Source organism: Trachypithecus francoisi, unplaced genomic scaffold (assembly GCF_009764315.1).
Source record: "Trachypithecus francoisi isolate TF-2019V2 unplaced genomic scaffold, Tfra_2.0 Lachesis_group1, whole genome shotgun sequence".
Lineage (NCBI taxonomy): Eukaryota > Metazoa > Chordata > Mammalia > Primates > Cercopithecidae > Trachypithecus > Trachypithecus francoisi.
In genome coordinates this window covers 97,421,413-97,438,592 of record NW_022681454.1, presented here as the reverse complement: position 1 = coordinate 97,438,592, position 17,180 = coordinate 97,421,413, and the positions used below count along the sequence as shown (strand labels likewise).

Sequence of the window (17,180 nt, the reverse complement as noted above, 5' to 3'; positions counted from 1 at the left end):
CCAGGGGAACTGTAAAATGCAATTAACCTTTATGGAGGTGAGAACAAAAAGCAAATTAAAATCTTTCCCTGACTTGCTGTTTCCTGCGTGTGCTCATGCATGATAGCTATAATTTTGTCATTTCTGTACTGTGATAATTCATAATTCATATTTACATGCTTAAGGTGGTACCTAATACAGGGCAAGGAGTTATTTACACTGTAGGGTAGGCATTGAGCAGAAGTGGTGTGATATTTTTCCTGGTCATTTTTCTAGATTGGGGAAAGTTTAAATTGAAATTTTTGGCATCACCGATGATAATTAAGAACTGTTTAAATTCCATTTCTGGTGAGTTCATGAAGGATATGTAACCAGGAACTCTCGGGAAACCTGAAGGGCTGAGCTGGAGGGTCTAGAATTGGGGCCTAAACCTGGGAGTCCAAAAACTTTGCCAAGCGCTTATTTCCACCTTCCACCCCTCCTCCCATGCCCTCACAGAGCAGTACTCGGCACCCTAGACAAACACTGTCCCTAGACATTAGATGTCTGCAGATCCCCACTCCCTGCCCTAGCCTTCCTAATCATGTAAGACTGGGACATCTTTGAAGGCAAGGGGTATGGTCTTATTCATCCTTGCTTCTGCAAAGCCCACCTCCCTCAGGGCCTGACCCATTGTGGGTCATTCAGTAGATGTTTGCTGAATGAATAAATGCTTTTTGTCTTTTGTTCTTTTAATGAGTAACTGTTGTTTCCTTTGCACCACTCCCCAATACGTTTTTCTCTTGGCCGGCAGCTCCTTGTCTGCTTGCTGAAGATAGAGCCGCAGACCACCTGAGCACCCCCTGCCTCCTCAGCTGCTCACTGTTCTGCATGTGGCCTTGAGGACCTCTGCCCAGCAGTTGTGGCACCATGTCACCCTCTCTGCTGTTGTCACCAGAAGTTTACCCGCAGTGTACCCTCTGTTCATTGTACCTTCTCTGCTCAGTGTACCCTTCACAGCTCATTTCTCATAATCTATTTTAACAACAAATTTTGAAAAGGTTAAGAATACAGGATGGTAGGAGGTGGAAAAAACAGTGGGCGTGAGCAGTAAGTCGATATGACTAAGCTGAGACTCTTCTGAGTCTTCTAGATGGAAGGGAAATTTCTCCAGAGTTACGGGCAGTTACCACATTGCCTCATGGTCTTGAGCCCTTCTTTTAGACCTGTTGTTGTCTACATTAAGCAGAAGTCTCCCCTTGGCTGCATTTTGATGTCACTTAAAGGTTGCTGGGGCCCATGCTTCCTAGAGGAAGGCAAGCACAGCTAGCATTCCCAGGAAAGCCTTCAACTCAGGGGTTTCATTTTGTTTTTATGATGGGAAATAACTTTCATTTCACAGTCACTGCCCATCCCACTACTTCCTCTTTGACCCCTTCATCTAAGATGAACACATCTGTTACTTTACCCTGTATAGTAGGTGCAAAAGAGAATTAAAATGGTGTCTGAATCCATAAAAGGAATATATTGCATAGAGAATCAAGGCCACAGTCACAAATGACAGGCGATCTTAAAATATTGGAATAATCTATCTTTCAAGTTACAGAAGCTTACTAGAGATGATGTCAGGTCATTGTTCAAGCATCTGGCAGTACATTAATCATGAGAAATTCATTAGGCCTTAATGTGGGTCTAATGAGAAATTCTTATCCATGTTTGCTTATGGGCTTTGTTGGTTAATTACCAAATGGAACACTAGAGACCCTAAAATGTGATTATGAAATGATTTTTAAAAGTCCTTTCTTGGAGTGTAATATTCTATTAATGAATCAGCAGAAACTGAAGATTATCTACTTTGGAGATGTATAACAATCCAATGTAAATACAAACCTGTTTAGAGAGTAACCATTTAGCTATATATGATCAAAATAGCCTTATAACTGTTCTCTGTGTGTCTTTCGTCTTAGTTTTCTGTGTTCCTCGGAATTATTTTCTTCCTGGAGCTCACTGCCGGAGTACTAGCATTTGTTTTCAAGGACTGGATCAAAGACCAGCTGTATTTCTTTATAAACAACAACATCAGAGCATATCGGGATGACATTGATTTGCAAAACCTCATAGACTTCACCCAGGAATATGTAAGTTTAAAGTGGTTTGTTTTCCAGTTGAAGGTTCTCTGAACGATGACCCCAGTGAATATTCCTCCTGGTTTCTGCATCTGCCAGCTGGAAACTACCTGACTCTTCTGCATGGGTGTTTGTTTATTATTTTCCAACTTGCTCTATGACTTCCAGGATTTGTATTCTAAGTGGAAATGTCCTATTTTCACTTGTTTCAACTTCTGTTAAGTTAGAGGAACAAAGAAGAAAACGCTTGAGCAATAAGTTCTAATCACGGCTGTCCTTTCCTATTTGCATTTGAGGAACATTGTTTTGCTCCAGGTTTAAAGTTTTCGTTGGTTATTAAATATGGATTCTTTCTTATTCCTTGCCCCCTTTTTTGGTAATCCTTGATATTTCACAGCTCATAATATTCTACTTAACGGAATCATTTGCCACAGAGTTCCTAAAATGTGCCTATCCAAATATTATTATTGCACATGCAGTTAAAAGCAAAAGCTTGGAAACTCCTAAGTCCTAGTAGCTTCTAACAAGTGAAGAATCTGCGCGGCGGAATCCCGGCCACTCCCTCTGGTCCCTGAACGTTGGAGTCCAAGCCACTCCCTCTGGTCTCTGAGCACGCCTGTGAAATGGCTCCTTCAGTGCCAGCAAAGCAGCAGATGTCCTGTTTCACTCAGAATGCAAGGGACCAAAAGACACAGGTCTAGTGCCAAAATCTGATAAGGGACCCTGGGCTCACAGGACCTTGACCTATTTCCCGAATAGTAAAATGGAAATAATACTAGCTACTGTCTGACTCACAGGGATATTATGACACTCATGAGACATACATGTTTTTATATTCGGCTTAGGGTGGTAGGGTTCTACAAACTTGCAGGTCTTTATATACCTGCACTGAAAAGCCGGGTAGGCTGAGCTTGGACTTGGACAGTGGTGTCTGTGGCATTTATGTATGTGGCAGGGCCAGAGGGCAAGCAGAAGCCCAGTGAATGGTAGCTTTCTTGGGGTTGGACAGTTTTCTGCCTGTGATGAAGGGAGGCAGCAGCCATGTCGACATGCGTCATGAGGGAGGCCAACCCCTTCCTTAGGCACTCAGGACTGAGCTGGGTTATGTGGTTTTGTTCAGTGGCAGCAACATTTCGTCCTGGAGTAAGCTGTACCTTAAGTGGGAAATTAAGCCCTGATTCATGTCCTCAGCTGACTTCACCGTTTTATTAGGTCCTAATGGGTGCGGGCTCCCTAATAATCCTTTTCCAGGCATTATTCCTGACTGGATTGCATGACACATTGATGGAGCTTTGTGGGCACACCTTGAAATGCACAACCCAAGCCCTGGAGGGACCATGTTATCTTGGAATGCTGTGTGCTTTATATGGAAATACTACAGTTTCATGTGACTTTCTTTTTGCATCATGGAATGTAATGTTTAGAAGTAGCTATTGGCCCAGAAGGTCTTCAAATGGTTGCGGGTTGATATTTATTTAACTCAGAGAAGTAGAGAAAGTGCATCCCAGGGAAGTGAGGAAGGGCTTCTGTATGCTACCATTCCCTGGGCTTCTGCTTGCCCTCTGGTACTGCCTTATACATAAATGCCACAGACACCGCTGTCCAAGTCCAGACTCAGCCTACCTGACTTTTCAGTGCAGGTTTATAAAGACCTGCAAGTTTGTAGAACCCTACCACTCAGGCCCCATTTAAGAACCACTGAATTTAACTGCTTGTTTTATGATATTTTAATTGGAAGACTGACTTTTTAAAGTTGAAAATGTAAAACACATGCTCTTGTTTTTAAAAAAATTCAGAGTAGAAACAAATATGATGAAAAGCTAACCTCTAAAATTTTTGGTGGTAATGGATATATTAACTATATATCCATTGATTGTGGTGATGGTTTTGTGACGTATACAGATGTCAAAATTTATCAAACTGTATACTTTAAAATGTGCAATTTATTGTATGTCAGTTATACCTCCATAAAACAAAACAGATCTTTAAAAGACTATTAGAATGTGGAGATCAAAACTTTGAAAAAGTAAGCCTATAGGTAGCCCACCCATAACCCGTTGCCTCCTTCAGTCACTACCACTGTTGTTTGTGTCTTATTTACCCTTCTAGAATGTTCTTGTTTCTCCTTCTCGAATGACGTGCCCAAGCCAAACAGATCTTGTTCTAACTCAGCCCTGCTGTACAGCTGCTCTGCCCTTCTTCCACCTAACACCACGGGTCTCATCAGTTGTCTAAATCGTGCCAACGCATCCCTGCAAACCTTCAGCCTTAATTAATTTGGAAGCTTTTATATGGGCCATTTAGGTTCCGTTTGGCTTAAAAATAAAGTCTGGGACAGAGAAAAAGGTCAGAGCTGGCAGAAGCTGGGTGTCGTTCAGCGGGTGTGAGTGTAGGCACCTGCTTGCCTCCAAGTTGGGATGTTCTAATTCTTTCCTGTTTGCTCTAGTGGCAGTGCTGTGGGGCTTTTGGAGCTGATGATTGGAACCTAAATATTTACTTCAATTGCACAGATTCCAATGCAAGTCGAGAGCGATGTGGCGTTCCATTCTCCTGCTGCACTAAAGATCCCGCAGTAAGTGAATGCCAGCGAACTCTTGGCCTACTCTGTACATCATGCTGAGAGTGTGCATGGGATGAGCAGAGTGATTTTTTTGTTGAAACCTCTTCTTACCTGGTTACTCCTATTTGTAGCTCCTGTAGGGGGTATAGTGCTCAAATCTTCCTAGTAGGAGTAATAATTGCTGGCATTAATTTAGCAGTGTGTGCTGGTTCCTATTCTAAGCCTTTATGTGCGTTGGCTCATTTAAGTTGGGCACATTCCTACTGGCAGATACCACCAATACCCTCCCTTTTCAGGGGGAAGAAATCAAGGCACATGAGGTGTAAGTGACTTTCCCAAGCTTGCACTGCTAGCAGGCAATGGAGTGGAATATGAGACCCAGGCAACCTGCCTGTATCATCTGTTAGCCTTTCTTTGTGAGAGGGGCAGGCTCATATGAGAGCTCTCTGCATTGGTTTGGGGTTAGTAACCCTTTTCTTTTTGGCTTAGTTCTAGGGAAACTATTAGAAGTAAGAGGAGAGTTCAAGACAAAATAGGGCTGGACTGCTGTGTGGGAAGACCACAGCTGCCTGGACTCCTGAATGCCATCATGACTACAGTCATGCAGTTTGCATTTTATTATAAAAAAGAATAAAATATAAAATCTATAAATCTCTCACTTTCGCCACAGGTTTAATTATATTTTGGGTCAAATCGTGCCTGGTATATAGAATGACTTAAAATGCAATTCTTAAGCCAGGCGTAGTAGTTCCACCTGCCCAGCCTTTGGAGGCTGAGGTGGGAGGATCCCTTGAGCCCAGGAGTTAAAGACCAGCCTGAGCAACATAGTGAGACCCCATCTCTACAAAAAAATTAAAAAATTAGCCATATGTAGTGGCACACACCCGTGGTCCCATCTACTCTGGAGGCTGAAACGAGAGGATCACTTGAACCCAGGAGTCTGAGGCTGCAGTGAGCCATGATCATGCCACTGCACTCCATCCTGGTGACAGAGTGAGACCACATTTCTTTAAAAAAAAAAAAAAAAAAAAAAGTAACTATCTAGTGTTAGAATGACAAGCATGAGCGGTTACTCCGTGCATCTCTATGTGCTCCTAACTGCAGAGCCCTTCTGGGACTCCTCAACAGTTCTCTGGCCCTGCAGTCTCCAAATGTACTCCCCAAGGCTCACCCTTAACCCCCAGAAGCAGAGGCAAGTGGGTGCTGATGAGCTCAGTGGGGTTGCTCCTCCTTATGATGGAGGCTGTGGAGCTCTTAAAAGGAGCTGTGGTCTTGGAGTGGAAAAGCAGAACTTCCTGCAGGCTGCCCCCGCGGGACCACCTCGGCTGTTTCTCTTGGTCTGAAAGAGGAGACAAAGTCATTAAGGACTGTGCTGCCCCGCCAGCTGCCCTTTCCTGCCAGCTCAAACCTCCTCTCCCTTCTGAGGAGAGCCACATGGAGGCAGAGTGCCCGCTCAGAGCTTGAGGGGCTCATCCCGGTGGCCTTGCACTGGCCAGCAGGTGCCACACAGCGCGCCTCCTGTCGCCAATTCCTGTCCCATGTTAACATCCCCTTGGGAGAATTCTGTGTTCTCAGAGGCATTAATGCTTCCCCTTTCACCTACAGATCCTCTGGGTAGAGCTAGTTCATTCCTTGTGCTCTAAGCTAATAAAATCTGCCCCACACCCTGCAGAGGTGGAAAATGAACTAACCCGAAAAAGTGGAAACATGTTTCTGATCAGACTCTGTGAGACGTGAAGTTGTCCATGTGATTATGTAATCAGGGCATTGTTTTGTTTTTTTAATTATTAAAAGCTCATTGAAAAACCATTTAGGGCCGAGATGGGCGGATCACAAGGTCAGGAGATCGAGACCATCCTGGCTAACCCGGTGAAACCCCGTCTCTACTAAAAAAAAAAATACAAAAAACTAGCCAGGCGAGGTGGCGGGCGCCTGTAGTCCCAGCTACTCGGGAGGCTGAGGCAGGAGAATGGCGTGAACCCGGGAGGCGGAGCTTGCAGTGAGCTGAGATCTGGCCACTGCACTCCAGCCCGGGCGACAGAGCGAGACTCCGTCTCAAAAAAAAAAAAAAAAAAAAAAAAAAAAAACCATTTAGGTAACGTAGAAGTATACAGATTAAAAGTAGCAGTCCATCCAAAAGAGCATACATGAAGATTTACGGTGCCCTTTAAATTACGTTTTTTACCTGTGTCTCCAGTTCCCTAAATCCCATAAGCTTCTTGAGGTTGGCACCACTTTGAAACTTGAGCCTCCTGTGTGATAGACTTGCTGTCTTTTCTGATATTCCCCAAGCCTTAGTTTTCCTGATTTGTAAAATGGGGCATATTTTAATACCTACTTCTGAAGATTGTCGCAATAATGACATGGGGTCATGTATATAAAGTGTTTAACACAGTGCTGCAGTCTTTGTGCTCAGATACACATTTTATTACTAATGCATAACAGAAGTCTTCTGTTCATTTCTAGGTGGGCTTTCTGTCTAATGAGTAAATTTCACTTTTCTCTTTCCTTTCTTCACTAGGAAGATGTCATCAACACTCAGTGTGGCTATGATGCCAGGCAAAAACCAGTAAGTGGAATCTCATCTTGTTGCTTAGCACAAAGGGTGTTGGAGGAGCTTTGGCCTGTGCCTGGTGCTCTATCTGTGACAGTGTGCTCTCCTCTTCCCTTGTGAAGGAAGTTGACCAGCAGATTGTAATCTACACGAAAGGCTGTGTGCCCCAGTTTGAGAAGTGGTTGCAGGACAATTTAACCATCGTTGCTGGTATTTTCATAGGCATTGCGTTGCTGCAGGTAAGATAAGGGTCCTTTATGAATATCACAGGGAAATAATGCCCTGGGAGAGCCTTTGCCAGGATCGGAGCTTTGCTTAAAAACCTTGGTTGTCATAGTTTTTAAGACACATTGGAGGGCCAAGGAACAGACCTAAATGATTTGGTGTGTGTTATTTATTTATTTATGTATGTATGTATGTATGTATGTATGTATGTATGAATAAGACAGAGTCTAACTCTGTTGCCCAGGCTGGAGTGCAGTGGCATGATCTTGGCTCACTGCAAGCTCCGCCCCCGGGTTCATGCCATTCTCCTGCCTCAGCCTCCAGAGTAGCTGGGACTACAGGCGCCCACCACCACACCTGGCTAATTTTTTGTATTTTTAGTAGAGACGGGGTTTCACCATGTTAGCCAGGATGGTCTCGATCTCCTGACCTTGTGATCCGCCTGCTTCGGTCTCCCAAAGTGCTGGGATTACAGGCGTGAGTCATCGTGCCCGGCCTGGTTTGTGTTTTATTAAAGCTCTTAGTTTAGATGCTACTATCATGAAATACTTTAGGAAACCTTGTCTTTTTCTAAGATGGAGACATTAATTAGATCAGTAGTTGCCTGCAGGCATTCCATCGTTTACATGGGTTCAATAATACTGCATTGTGGCAACTGAGTCAAACATGCATAGTTAGAAGTAGATCTCAGTGGTGATGTTAAGGTTTTGGGGAGTTTCACAGAGATGTCATAACCCTTTCTCTCCCTGAACCACCTTGCCAAAGTGCTAGTGAAGGAAGGGAGCACCAACTCTTCCTCCTGGCCAGTCTCAAGAGCTGGACTCTTCATGTTGTTGGTGTGATACTTTCCTAAGAGCACATAGTTGAAATGAATTAAAGAAGACCTAAGTAAATATAAAGATATCCTATGTTCACAATTGCAACACTTCATATTATTAAGGTAACAACACTCCTCAAGTTGATCTATAGATTCAGTGTAATCCCTATCAAAATTATAACCACTTTTTAGCAAAAATGGACAAGCTGATCCTAAAATTCCTGTGGAAAAGCAAGGGACCCATGATAGCCAAAACAAATTTGCAAAAGTAAAACAAAGTTGGAGAATTCGCACTACTCAATTAAAAACTTAGTACAAAGCTATACAGTAATCAACATAGTGTGTACTTGAGTAAGATTAGCCATATAGATAAGTGGAATAAAATTGAAAAATCAAGAAAAAAAACCAAGCCAGGTGTGGTAGAAAAAAAACCAAGCCATTATATTCATGACTCATGAATATAATCCCACACTTTGAGGGACCAAGGCAGGAGGATGACTTGAGCCCTGGAGTTCAAGACCAGCCTGAGCAACATAGCAAGACCTTGTCTCTACAAAAAGTAAAAATAAAACAATGAGCACAGTGTGGTGGCACATACCTGTGGTCCCAGCTACTTGGGGGGCTGAGGAGGGAGGACCACTTGAGCCTGCGAGGTTGCAGTGAGCTGAGATTGCGCCATTGCACCCTAGCCTGGGTGACAGAGCAAGATCCTGTCTCAAAAATAAAAAATAAAAAAGAAGAAGAAATAAGCTCATACATGTATGGTCAGTTGATTTTTGACAAGGGAACCAAAACCATTCAATAGGGAAAGAGCAGTCATTTCAACAAATGGTACTGGGAAAACTGGATATGCAGAATTATGAATTTAGACTCCTAACTCACGCCATATGTAAAAATTAACTCAAAGCAAAGACTTTTTTTTTTTCCCCTCTAACACTGTAGAACTCCAGAAGAAAACATAGGCATAAATATTTGTGACTTTGGATTAAGCAGTGTCTTCTTAGATATGACATCAAAAGCATAAGCAACGACACAAATGTAAATATTTCACAGAACTTCAAAATTAGAAACTGTGCTGAAAATGATACTATCAAGAATGTGAAAAGATAACTCCTAGTATCTAGAAAATATAAATAACTTTTAAAACTCAACAATAAAAAAGGCCGGGCACGGTGGCTCACGCCTGTAATCCCAGCACTTTGGGCAGCCAAGGCGGGCGGATCATGAAGTCAGGAGATCGAGACCATCCTGGCTAACACGGTGAAACCCTGTCTCTACTAAAAATGCAAAAAAATTAGCCGGGCACGGTGGCGGGCACCTGTAGTCCCAGCTACTCAGGAGGCTGAGGCAGGAGAATGGCGTGAACCCGGGAGGCGGAGCTTGCTGTGAGCTGAGATCATGCCACTGCACTCCAGCAGCCTGGGGGACAGAAGGAGACTCCGTCTCAAAAAAAAAAAAAAAAAGATTTAAATGGCTAATAAGCACATGAAAAGATGCCCATGTCAGTAGTCATTAAGGAAATGCAATTCAAAGCCACATACTTCATACTCTTTGAAGTGGTTAGAATAAAAAAGACGGACAATAACAAAGTATTGGCAAGGATGTGGAGAAAATGAAACCCTCATATGTTGCTGATGGAAATGAAAATGTTGCAACCTCTTTGGGAAACAATTTAGCAGTTTCTCAAAAGTTAAATATAGAGATACCATATGAGTCAGCAATTCTACTCCTAGGAGTGTACCCAAAAGATTTGAGAACATATTTGCCCAAAAACTTGTATGCTCGTGTTCATAGCAGAATTATTCATAATTGCCAAAATGTGAGAGCAATGCAAATACCCATCAACTAAGGAGTAAACAAAATGTGGCATATCCATGCCATGGAATATCATTCAGCCATCCAAAGGAATAAATTAATAGTACATGTGTATGAACCTTGAAAATATTTTGCTACATGAAAAAAACAGTCACAAAAGCCCCGTATTATATGATTCCCTTGATATGAAATGTCCTGAAGAGGCAAATCCATGGAGGCAGGAAGTGGAATAGTGATTGCCGGGTCTGTAGGGATGGTGGGATGGGAATGTGAAGTGGAATAGTGGTTGCCAGGTCTGTAGGGATGGTGGGATGGGAATGTGAAGTGGAATAGTGGTTGCCAGGTCTGTAGGGATGGTGGGATGGGAATGACTGCTCACAGGTGCTGGGTTTCTTTTTGGGGTCATGAAATGTTCTGTGATTAGATAGTGGTGATAGTTGCATAGCTTTGTGAATATACTAAGAGCCACTGAATTATACACATTGCAAGGATGCTTTGTACCACATATGAATTACATCTTAAATTTCAAAAATCAACAATTAAAAAAAAAATGGGACACAGTGGCCAGGGGTAAAAGTTACAAGTGTCACTGTTTGACTCACATTTTCTTCCTTTCTCAGATTTTTGGGATATGCCTGGCCCAGAATTTGGTTAGCGATATCGAAGCTGTCAGGGCGAGCTGGTAGAGCCCCTGCAACCGCTGCTGCAAGACACTGGACAGACCCAGCTTTTGGGACCCTCCCGCGTGCGGAACTCATCTTCAAGCTGCACGGACCTAATCACAGATGCAGCCCGCAGTCTCGCCTAATGGAGCTGCCATTCGTGGGGTAAAACTGGGAAATGCTGCTCACTGACAGAATTAAAAAACAAAAATAACCAGTATGAAAGTCGCGCCGTGAATCTCTACTGTAGCCATGAATTTATGGACAGTTGGATGCTTACCAAAAAAGAAAAAAAGGGAGGGTGGGGGACCCAGATGTACTTGAATGTGCGGAAAATGCAGTCTTGTCCTCATCTTCTGTAACTGGAGGGCTGGGAAGGCAGCTTTGCTCTTCGCCACACCTTGGACGGACCACCTTCTGTTCCATGGTCTGAAGGAGTGCATCTCCTCAAAGACTCAGCCCCTCACCTGGGAGGGCAGTGGTTTGTCAGCATCCCTCCATGTGCATTTTAGGAAACACGTGCCACTCTGATCTGAAGAAGAAAACAACTCGTCTTGGGTTCAGATTTTGTGATGGTATTCAAGTCACTCGGGCGAGTACACTTGGTCTATCCTGGAAAGTCTCCTTGTAACACAAGTTGTGTATTTCATGTGCACCGAGCAAGGGCATCGGAAGACTTCATGAGGCTATATTTTAGCAGGACTGATCGTTTTTCTAAGTAGGCCTGAGCTTTATCAGTGAAATTCAAGGAGAAAATGAGGTTAATGAAGGAGGTATCGGTTAAATACCCCCCCCTTCTTCTCACCCTGCCAAAATTAGCAGTTGAATTTTTGGAAACTCTGGAATACTCTGGGTCATTTTGTTTTGTATGTTTGTTGTTTTTCGTCTTCCAAAGGTGAAAGCTATGATATGGTTCCACTTAAATTTTAGTGTTTTCTTACTCAGCTCAAGCATTAATTTTTGATAAAATCTTAACCTGCATGACCTGTGAATCTGAATCTATCATCTCCCTTTCCTGCCGGCTTTTCTACAAACATTGAAATATGTTATTTGGTCAACACTTATTTCCTAGGTTCACAGCCTTGGGAGGTTGTGGCATGTCCTCCCAGCCTGGCTGGGAAGAGACCAGCTGTACCATCCAAACGCTTCCCTGGTCTCAGTGCTCTCTTCCAGAGTCGATCTGAGTGGCCTCTTCTGCACCCTCCCCTTCTTTCTCTTTGAATGGAATTAAACCCAATTTTGAAACAACATTGACCCAGTCAAAAGCTCCTAATGGTTTCTTTTTCTTCCTCTTTAGTTTGCTTTTATTAAAAAAAAGAAAATAGTGCATGGCCATAGCTCCTTCAGTTTTCTTATTGCAGACTAACCATCAGGATGGTATCAAAGCACAAATACTTTGGAGGGGAACGCGTTGAACTGGGGCAAGTACTGTGTAACACAAAGTGGAAAACCACTTCCTGGTGCTGCCGCTCCTGCCCCCACTTTAGGTGGGAGGAATGAGTTTTGCCCTCTAGATTTTAATCCAGCTGGTGTCCACCGGATGTTGCCCTCCTGGGGAGCAGATACCAGTCTGTGGAACGCTGGGAAAACCACAGGCACATTTTTCGGTGCGGACAGATTTGCCAGCACATAACTGGGCAGCCAGCTAGCATACTTTGTGGAAATTAAGCGAGGTTTTCCATTTCAGCCCCATGGTGCGTGGTGGTGGCTGATGAATGTGTCAGTCTGCTCAGAGAAAGGACAGAAAGGAAATTCTTTTCAAAACTGTGTTCACAATTTGGTGTGTGTATGGCTCTGCATGTGTGTGTTTTTGTCTCTGTATAGGTAGAGGTGTTCACGTCTTATTCCGACTGTAAGGTTGTCTGACTTCATCTGTGCCCCCACCACAGTTGCCATTTTGTAATGTCCTGCCAACATGGGGAAGACACGAGCTCTCCATTTGGCATTGTTTGTCTTTTTTGTTGATTGCCTCATTCTCCAGTGAACTCCATCTGGCCAGTTGATTCAGAATCAGGCAAGATCCCTGCCCTTTGGCACATTCACTGAAAGGCCAAACAGCAAGTCCGAGTGAGTTTTAAATATTAATTAATCACCCTTTATTTTTTACACTTGAGAGTGATTGTAATAAAGGCTGTCATTAATAAACTTGGTTCTACCTTACATGGAGTTGTGTCTTTCTTCATTACTTCTTTCTTGAAATTGTGAAATTTTTGAATCCAGTGGTTCTCAAACTTTAGCAGGTGTCAGGATCACTGGGAGGACTTGTTAAAACACATGAATGCATTTGCTCCATGCCCATAATTTCTAACTTAGTAGGTCTGAGGTGGGGCTGGAGAATTTGTATTCTGATAAGATCGTAGGTGATGCTGTTTGCAGCTCGTTTGGGAACTACATTTTGAGAAGCATTGTTCTGATCCGGTTTTCTAGGAGGGGAAACAGAAAGGTAAGATTTTGTAGTTGGGAAGGGAAAGGTTCCTTTGCACTTACAAATGCTGACTGACAAGACACAGAGGCCAGAGCCCTGTATGTAGGAAATCTCTGCCCATGAGGTCATCTGCTGGTTACAATCACTTGGGGACCATGTGAAATACAGATTCCCCCGACCTTACCCCTAGCAGTTCTGGAGTGGGAGACAGGGTATATATGTTTTAAAAGCTCCCTTGAAAATTTAATGCCTGGTGGGATTTATGACTTATGGGCTTAGATAAATGTTGATAATATTCACAACCTTTTTTATAAGAAAATAATTTCTCACAGTCCCTTGGAGCTGGAATCTTAAAAACCCATTAGAGGAATGTCAGCTTAAATGTCTTTCATTGTGACTTATCACTGCAGAAGAAGACTTCGGTCGTTAGAACTGATTAAAGACTTTTTTCAAAGATCAAATGAAAACAAATGTTAAGGTTCATATAGCACACTTAGATCCTGACAGCATAGTGTCAGACTTGTTCAAGAAACATTTTGCCTTATTTCTCATATATTTGAAACAACAATGTTATTTTGATTTTAAGGAAATTTATCAGTGATGATTGGAGATGGCCAATCCCTGCTTCTTGAGTTTTCTTATTGTCTACATTGGCCCGCTTTGCTTGTTGCAAACTATAAGCTAACAAAGGAGAAAAAATGACAGCTCAGAAGTAAAAGGATGCTTTGTCTATAAAACTCAAAAACTTGGAGGAAGCTTCTTCAGTGTGTAGAAGGTAGACTTTAGGGGAAGCTTATTAAATTTCCCTATTTCTGTTGTTGGACTGGTTACCACTAACATCATTTCTTCTATAATTTAAAAATATACAGTTTTTAAATGTGAACTCAGAAATTAAAAAGAATTTTGCATCATGAAGTACTAAAGTGCATTTCCTTGTTCTTCCTCTTCCTTCTCCCAGGGAATAATAAACCCGGGCTTTTCTTTCAGCCTTCTTCCTGCCACAGGTCCTCGTTGGCCTTTCCTCAAGGGGATCCTTAAAGTGTCTCTTGGAGGTTTCTTATGCAAAGTGATCATTTCCCTGTGTTTGTGTGGGCAGGAATGGAGTGATTTTGCAGTTTCGTCTGTTTCCGGCTGACTTGGACAGGCACCCTGGGAAGCCTGTGGGCTGAACAATGAGGAGCTGGAGCCCAGTGACCTGGCAGGCCACCCCAGCTCTCCTTGTCATTTATTCCACGAAGCCCTCCTTCTCTAGGGAAATCCTGTTTAGACCTCCAATGAAGAACTGGGAAGCCCTCCATAAACACTGGCCAGCAGGGTTTCATGGCCAGCGCTCTCTCCCGTGAGGCCATGGGGCTGCTTCTAGGTGCTGCCCGCTTCCGGAGTGAGAAGCCTAGTCTTTGAGTGAGGAGGAAAACAGCATTTGCCTGAAAAATACATTAACATTGGCTTTATCATGATGACACAATAAAATCCATAGAAAAATCTACACATGATAACAAGGCAGTCAGATGGGGGTGGGGGGTGGGGGAGTGGTGACAGGGAGCAGGGCAGAGAAGCCAAACTCTGAACTTGGAGCAGAGCCATCCTTAGACTTTTTGTTTGGAGGGGTTTGCCACAAAGAGTTTATAATACTACAGTTTTAGGCCAGACAAGGTGGCTCACACCTGTAATCCCAGCACCTTGGGAGGCCAAAGCAGGAGGATTGCTTGAGGACAGGAGTTCAAGACTAGCCTGGGCAACATAGCAAGACCCCATGTCTAAAAAAAAAAAAAATTTTTTTTTTTTTTTAAATTAGCTGGACCTGGCGTCATGCACCTGCACTCCCAGCTACTCTGGGGGCTAGGGCAGGAGGACAGCTTGAACCCAGGAGTGATGTATGATAGCACCACTGTACTCCATCCTGGGTGGCAGAGCAAGACCCTGTCTCTAACTTAATAAAAATAAAATTACAGTTTTTAGGACTTCTTGAGGGATTAAGTACAGCTTTTTGTGGAGTTTTCATGCTGAGTGGTTCTCTTGTAAACTTGCCACTAGCGAGAGGACGCTGATTTAGTCCCTTCCTGTTATCCATTAGCCGGGGCTAAACCTCTGGGGACCCGCACTGGCCATTGTGATTTATTTCTCCACTTCTAGGAACTCCCAAGTAAAGTAAATCTAAGGGAAGAGCAGGCGAGTTCACGGGCTTTCACTGTAAATATGCCCCGGAAGGAAAGCAGTAGCAGGCTTCCCACGCTCTTGCCCCTCACCGAACACACGCCGGCATTCTCAGTGGGGGAAAGCTACTTTTCAGATGTGGAGCGGACCGTCAGGTGCAGTGTTAGCTCTTGCATTTGCAGAGCAACTCGTTTGAACGGGAACGTTTTAATGGCCTGCCCTCTAGTGTCGAATGCGTAAAACCACTCCGGACTGGAGTTGGAATAGTTCAGGGATAAAAACTATGTTCAGAGGTGCTTGTGCTTTGGAGAAACTTGAAGGTACACAGCTTATGTTGCCTGCTTAGGGCGAGTAGGTGTTTTATTTCCTTTACACGCTCCTGAAAAATGGCAAGGCTTGCTTTGGAAAGATAAGAGAACAGGACGTTTTGCTCCCATCACCACCCATCCTGCTTGGGATCTTGCTGCTGGGAGTTGATCAGGCACGATGGAGCTGGGCCCTGCCCTCCCACCAGTTTCCAAATGTGGTTTCTAGATGACGATAGTGACTGTCTAAAGCTGCTCATCTTCCAGGCGAGGCACTGTCCTAACGGAGTCCTCAGTGGGGCTGGGAGGGCAATGCTCTGCACCCTCCCTCCCAGAGAACACCACCCTCCATTGGAACTTCAGAGGTTTTTGTGACAAAAGGCCCCAGGACCCTGGTTTGCACTTCAATTCCTCTTCAAAATAAGCAACTCTCCAGAAACAAGGAATAGAACATCTTTATATTTCTTCTAGAACCACCAGTGTGTTACTTCTACACACTGTACTTAGAAATACACACATACATGCATACATACCACTGGTGTGAATCACCTGGATTTTGCTTTGGTCTTGTCAGAAGCATTTGAACCACAACAACTCCATTGTGAATAGGACCTGGGTAACACAAGGCTGAAACCTACTGGGCTCTATTCCCAGATGGCTAGGCATTCTAAGTCACAGGATGAGACAGAAAGTTGGCACATGACACAGGTCATAAAGACCTTGCTGATAAGACAGGTTGCAGGAAAGAAGCCTCCCAAAACCAAGATGGCAATGAGAGTGACCTCTGGTCTTCCTCACTGCTACACTCCCACCAGTGCCATGACAGTTTACAAATGCCATGGCAATATCAGGAAGTTACCCTACATGGTCTAAAAAGGGGAGACATGACTAATCCACCCCTCATTTAGCACATCATCAAAAAATAACCATAAAAATGGGCAATTAGCAACCCTCAGGACTCCTCTGTGTATGGAGTAGTCATTCTTTTATTCCTTTATTTTCTGAATAAACTTGCTTTCACTTTATAGACTCACCCTGAGAATGACTTGAGCCCAGGAGTTTGAGCCCAGCCTGGGCAACATAGTGAGACCCTGTCCCTACAAAAAAAAATTTTCTGATTGGTGGACATGGTGACATGAGCCTATAATTCCAGCTATGTGGGAGGCTGAGATGGGAAGATTGCTTGAGCCTAGGAGATGGAGGCTGCAGTGGGCCATGATTGCACTGCTGCATTCCAGCCTGAGCAACAGAGCAAGATCCTGATTCAAACAAACAAAAACCGGAAAAAAGAAATCAGCCGGGCGCGGTGGCTCACATCTGTAATCCCAGCACTTTGGGAGGCTGAGGCGGGCGGATCATGAGGTCAGGAGATCGAGACCATTCTGGCTTACACAGTGAAACCTCGTCTCTACTAAAAATACAAAAAATTAGCTGGATGTGGTGGCGGGCACCTGTGGTCCCAGCTACTTGGGAGGCTGAGGCAGGAGAATGGTGTGAACCCGGGAGGCAGAGCTTATAGTGAGCCGAGATCACGCCACTGCACTCCAGCCTGGGTGACAGAGTGAGACTCCATCTCAAA

The 17,180-nt window shown here is 43.8% G+C and overlaps 1 protein-coding gene across 3 annotated transcripts in view; it reads left to right on the top strand.

The window, feature by feature from the left end:
* TSPAN5 (tetraspanin 5) overlaps positions 1–12,877 on the top strand; it is a 188,377-nt gene extending 175,500 nt beyond the window's left edge. For all 3 annotated transcript variants that reach the window (XM_033214868.1, XM_033214866.1, XM_033214867.1), the window contains 5 exons: positions 1,926–2,096; positions 4,531–4,656; positions 7,166–7,213; positions 7,321–7,437; positions 10,676–12,877. In XM_033214868.1, coding sequence (XP_033070759.1) covers positions 1,926–2,096; positions 4,531–4,656; positions 7,166–7,213; positions 7,321–7,437; positions 10,676–10,741 — 528 coding nt within the window. In that variant the 3' untranslated portion in view covers positions 10,742–12,877. The remainder of the gene's footprint in view (positions 1–1,925; positions 2,097–4,530; positions 4,657–7,165; positions 7,214–7,320; positions 7,438–10,675) is intronic.
* Positions 12,878–17,180: the final 4,303 nt, after the last annotated feature.